This window comes from Eurypyga helias, unplaced genomic scaffold (genome assembly GCF_000690775.1).
Source record: "Eurypyga helias isolate BGI_N326 unplaced genomic scaffold, ASM69077v1 scaffold3195, whole genome shotgun sequence".
Classification (NCBI taxonomy): domain Eukaryota; kingdom Metazoa; phylum Chordata; class Aves; order Eurypygiformes; family Eurypygidae; genus Eurypyga; species Eurypyga helias.
The window spans coordinates 21,248-27,270 of NW_010251880.1; the positions used below are offsets into that span (position 1 = coordinate 21,248).

Sequence of the window (6,023 nt, forward strand, 5' to 3'; positions counted from 1 at the left end):
TTATTTCCTATAAAGTTAAATTAAACAAACAAAAAGGCAAATAGGGCCTCAGGGAGATCATCTTAGCAGATAATTATTCAAATGTAATAACACTAAAACACTATTAATATCATATCAGGGTCTTGGTGCTATCATTTTAAACAAATGAAGGATAACAATAGAAACATTCAAGCTTGAAAGATCAAAGCATGTTCTCTTTCAAAGATATTTGTAAATGGAGGAAGAAGATCTTGATAGGACTTTACTATTATTGTAATGCAGTAACCTGCACTGTTCTATAAAATATCTACAAGAATGTTTTTATTTGTTATTGTTGGGTTTTTATTGTGTTATTTTTGTTACAATAGTTCACAAACCATTTTCAATAATAATTAAGTCAGCTATCAGAAGCTGTAACTACACTTAAAAGCTTACCCTCAATCTAAATATAAAATGACTACTAACAAAATTATTAAAGAGTGTACTTATTCTGACAAAAAGTTAGACCATTATTACCAGTATTGACTCCTGAACGAAGGCCAGAACAAAGTTTTTAAAAAAAAAAAAAAACACACAAGAAAAGAAAACCTGAGAGGCAACACTTTCCTTTGGAAATAGGGGTAATGGAATACAATGAGAGAATGGTACCATGACACAGTGAGGTATGCAAATAGTAGACTAACATATTACATGAAAAAATGCAAATCAGATCACAAGTCAGCCCTATTTATAGACTATATCAACCAACAAGGCATGTTAATAGTTCTCAAGGTTTACCTTCATGCAAACTATCAGCAGAAATCCTTCATTCTCCTTCACAGGTCAGGTTAGCATCAGTCACTTACAGATATCAAAATACAATCTCCTCACCGTGTAGCCTCCAATAAAATTTTGTATAGAAGACTTGGAAACAAAAAATCTATTTCAATAAAAAAATTCTGATCACTGGACCCTGTGTCTATTAGTCTCTCTTCTCAGTGATCATTTTCATGCACTGGCTTCACCTCTTTTTCTTTTGATCACATTCCTTCTAGCTCTACCTGTAAGATTCCCAGTTTCGGAATGCATCAGGAAAAAGTGGATACCTTTCTCTTCTGCTGGGACAGTTCCTTAGCAGGACAGTGCGAGCAAGCGTACACACATGTGCATGCACTGGAGAAGTAATATTCTCAAAACATTCACTGCAGGTCTTCAGATAACGTCAAGCCTTAACACTAAGAATTAACCTCATACAACACTTCCACTCTCCTCCCTTCTCATACAGAAACTTCTGGAACCGGTTCCTTTGGTTACTGAATTCTCAATATTAGCTACATTATGCATTTTATTCTATCACTGTGCTTTTAGACACAGATACCTATGGACAGAAGGTTATCATTAATTATTACTATTATGGAAGTATCACAGAATCATAGGATGGTTTGGGTTGGAAGGCATTTTTAGAAGTCATCTAGTCCAACAACTTGCAATGAGGAAGGACATCTTGAACTACATCAGGTTGCTCAGAGTCCTGTCCAATGTGACCTTGAATGTTTCCAAGGATGGAGCATCTACCGCTTCTCCAGGCAACCTGTTCTATTTCACCACCCTCATTGAAAAAACATCTCCCCTACATCTAGTCTAAATCTAGCACCTTTTAGTTTAAAGCCATTATCCCTTGTTCTATTGCAACAGGTCCTACTAAAAGTCTATCCCCATCATTCTTTTAAGTATTGAAAGGCCACGATAAGGTCTCCTTGAAGCTTTCTCTTCTCCAGGCTGAACCCCAACTCTCTCAGCCTATCCTCACAGGGGAGGTATTCCAGCCCACTCATCAATTTTGTGGTCCTCCTCTGGACCCACTCCAACAGGTCCATGTCTTTCCTCTGCTGAGGGCCCCAGAGCTGGATGCAACACTCCCAGTGGAGTCTCCCCAAAGCAGAGTAGAGGTGGAGAATCACCTCCCTCAACCTGCTGTCCACGTTTCTCTGGATACAGCCCAGGATATGGTTGGTCTTCTGAGCTGCAAGCACACATTGACAGCTCATGCCCAGTTTTTAATCCGCCAGTATCCCCAAGTCTGTCTTGACAGGGCTGCTCGCAATGCCCCATCCCCCAGCCTGTATTGATACCAGGGGCTACCCTGACCCATATGCTGGACTTTGCACTTGGTCTTGTTGAACTTCATGAGGTTCACATGGGCCCTCTTCTCAAGCTTGTCCAGGTCCCTTGGGATGGCATCCTGTCCCTCAGGGACCTCAACTGCACCACTCAGCTTGGTGTCATCTGCAAACTTGCTGAGGGTGCACTTGATCTCACCATGTCATTGACGAAGATATTAAACAGTACTGGTCCCAGTATGGACCCCTGAGGGACACTACTCATTGCTGACCTCCATCTGAACATTGAGCATTGACCCTCTGTATGCAACTACCTAGCCAATTCCTTATCCACCAATTAGTCCATCCATCAAATCCATCTCTCTCCAATACTGGAGATCCCCTCCTGGAAATTAAAGGAAGCTTCTAAACATCAGAAAGGTAAAGATGCAGAGATTTCTTCCAAAAGCAGTAGACAGTAAATAAGATACACCTTTGAAGATAAAACTTCACAAATCAATTATTAACTGACTGTAAGAACTGTATCTCGATGCAAATAAACATCGTGCATGGATCCTTCCTGACAAAGACCAAGCCTAGACTTCAAAATTTTACACTTCTAAATTTGGATTTAGTAAGGATCCATTCTCAGTGTTAGTAACAACCAAAGTATTGATTTGAGAGCAGGGGGAAAAAAAAAAAAAAATCTGCTTTTTTAGATTAAAATAACACGGGCTGTAAATTGTTTATGTTCCAAATAAAAGTTACATTACCAATTCTGCCTCAGACTCTTTGCCTGGGTTATGGAATATCTCAGATGGTACAGTTTAAAAATAACTTCCATATCCAATGCCCATGTTGCACACTCGTGTTATTCAGCCGTTGTACCAGCTTGAAACATAGTTGATTACATTTGCCTTTTTTGGCAGCAAGGGAGAACAAAAATCTAACTGTTTTCGTGTTTATCACTAGCATATTACCAAATTAGGGTTTGTAATAACTAGTTGATGAAATACATTTGAATATGCCTTAGAAATTATAATGTGTGGAATTTCAAAATGCTTTCTCCCTTTTATTAGCAAAAATGGAACCAGCCACATACCTCTTTTTTCTCTGTGAACTTCTTCCAAAAGTTTTTCTTGCTTTTTTATCTGTTTAAAGAGAGACTGATGTTCAGCCTCCTTCACCTGTGTAAAGTGCTTGAGCTCTTCTCGGCTCTGCAGTAAGTAGCATCGTAGCTTTTTTTCCTTACTTTCTCTCTCCTTTACCTCCTTGCACAGCCACTGAAGCTTCGTCTACATTAAAAAAAATGGTACAATAAAAAGTAAAGAATTCTCATGAAAATAAAAGGACATAAATGTTAACTGATCAAATTATCTATGGAGTCACAAATTGCTTGTTTGTACCTGTTACTTGAATAATAAAAGTGGACACTCAGATATACAAAGAAAACGTGTTAACCTTTAAAGATTCTCAAAATACAGATATATTTTGGCTGATAATTGTATGTGAACAACCAGTACACATATATATATTTTCTTACCTGAATTTTTTTTTTTTTTTTTTATCAGGAGTTTGAATTTGCTAGGGTAGGTATAGAAATTCACACTGAATTAGCATATACATAGACACCAAGACATATTCCTTCTTTTCAGAATACCTTTCTCTCTCTATTCTATGTTGACAGAATTTAAAACATTTATCCATTCTAAAAAAAAGTGTCATCAATCCTTTCTGGTCAGCAAACGTTTAAATTTAAGTTTTTAAGAGGAAAAATAAAAGGGCTCATAGATAAGATAGACCATGGTCAATATACTAGAGCTAGAAGTGGTAAAAAAAGAATACTTTCACACAGTTTTTTGTTTGGGTTTGTTGTTTTTTTTAATAAATACAGAAATAAATAATGGGGTGGTGTGGCGGGTGTGTGTGGATTTTAAGTAGTCATTCATTCTAGACTTCCCTCTACTACCTAAAGAAACTTACCTGAAAATTATTATGAGGTGGTCTTTGAAAGGTCTTTTTAATAACATGTCAGCGTCACTTCTTTAAATTAAGAAAATCTTCCTGCATAACATTTCTCTTCCGATTCTTAACTCTCTCTTAACTCTCTCCAGTGGCAGTCTTTCTTGGTCCACAAGTCTTCCATAGACCACATATCAGCAATAACCTTAATTTATCTTACATGCAATTTTTCAATCCTGCTGTGGCTATGACCTTTTTACATGAAGCAGAAAAATGCCTGTCTTCTATAATTTCTCATGATCTACTTTGATCATGAGAAACTTACTCCTTAAAAGATATTGGATAAGAAATGGGTTTGTGTGTGTGAACTGGGGGAGTTACCACTCATCACTTTGAAGCAGTTATCAAGCATGTGTGCACCCACATTATAGGATTCAAAAGCTTCAAAGGGGGAAAGCAAATAGTTCATTTTCCAATAATCCCATCTAATATCCTTTAGATCGAACAAACAGCCTTACTTAAAGTAATTTTCCTCCTTGTTATAACCTGTAAGAGAAACTTAACCTGCTGAGTATGTTCTCATATTTTTCTTCTCCGAAAATAATTGAAACAGACTGAAAGGCTATCATTGCAGTTACAAGAAATGCATTTATGTAAAAACAGCATTGCCATTTATTTTGCTACAGAGGCAGCTATTTCTTGTTGATAGCAAAATTTGGAAAATTATTCCATCAGTAGATATAACATTCTGGGAATATCAGAATTACTTCAAAGGAATGCTCTTGTATTTTGCCTTTTCCCCTTTAAGTACTGTAAAAGTTGGATATCAGGTTATTCAGCAAAATTTCAGGAGGTATGACTATTACCTTTGTTTCTGCTAACCAGCGATGAGGATCATTCACCACTGTTGGTGTAAGTGATATTACCTATGGAATAGTAGGGCAGAAAGAAATAGGCATAAAAATGGGAATTAGACGCAGAAAGGAGAAAGTCTTTCCCACTTACTGAAAACTCATCAAATAAATATTCTTTGCTGAAAATCCAGCTTGGAAATCATACCTGTAAATAGGTCAATAGAGCTATTTAGCCATGATTTAGTCATATTTAAAAGCAAATAATGCAAACTCATTGATACAAATTTTGTTTAAAGGTACAACTTCAGTAAGTTGCAATGATAGTAAGTTGTTTTCAGAATCTGCATAGTTTTCTCCTAAGAATCACTACAATGATGCATTTCAAACAACCCCAGAATGTATCTCTGCATCAAGGTGTATATTCTCAGTTTGAAATTGTATGTCCTTTTTTTGAAAATATCAAAGTATTTCTAAATAATACAATCAGACTCTACAATTATTATTTCTTAAGAAATGGCCAACTTTGGAGTCATTCAACTGTTTTTTCCTCCATTCTGCAGTACTACGGTGGCTCCACATAAGCCAGAAGTAGCAGAACCACTTGTTGTTAGTCACTTAACTGTTATCAATATATCTACAGAAATGTTACGTGCAACATGATAAATTTCTTATCAAAAAGTGAAAAAGGACAAACCCCCAAAATCTTTAAATCATGCTTCATGATGATGGTCTTAGTGTTTTCATAAAAACAAAAAAACACTTGCTTTGAATATTTGATAGACATAAAAAGAAAACTGTAATCTTCACTAAGTGGATAAAAAGAAGATAACGTGCTAAAATGCTTCATTAATACTTCATACAATGAAAAACTGTGGTATGACTTTTTTCTGCATACAAACTGAACTATCTTAAATTTATTTTAAAAGGTACTTCTATACATCTTCTATATTACTTATTAAAATGTTAATGATAATGGATTTTTTCCTCCAACTTTCTGAGTCGATACACAAGGGGGAGGGGGGGGGAGAAAGTCTCATGCACAGTGCTCTGAACTGAAATCTATTCAAAATCAAGTAAACTATTAACCTTATGTCCAGTTCATCCTTTATCTCCTGTGGTCCCTATGCCATGATTACTACATCATGTCTTT

The 6,023-nt window shown here is 36.2% G+C and overlaps 1 protein-coding gene across 1 annotated transcript in view; it reads right to left on the reverse strand.

Annotated features, from left to right (window-relative positions):
- Positions 1–3,159: 3,159 nt before the first annotated feature.
- CEP128 (centrosomal protein 128kDa) overlaps positions 3,160–6,023 on the reverse strand; it is a gene marked incomplete at its 3' end in the record, with an annotated part of 13,340 nt that continues 10,476 nt past the window's right edge. Inside the window, exons 5-6 of the mRNA XM_010152146.1 lie at positions 4,886–4,945; positions 3,160–3,352 (exon numbers count right to left, since the gene is read on the reverse strand). Of these exons, the coding sequence (XP_010150448.1) occupies positions 3,160–3,352; positions 4,886–4,945 (253 nt within the window). The remainder of the gene's footprint in view (positions 3,353–4,885; positions 4,946–6,023) is intronic.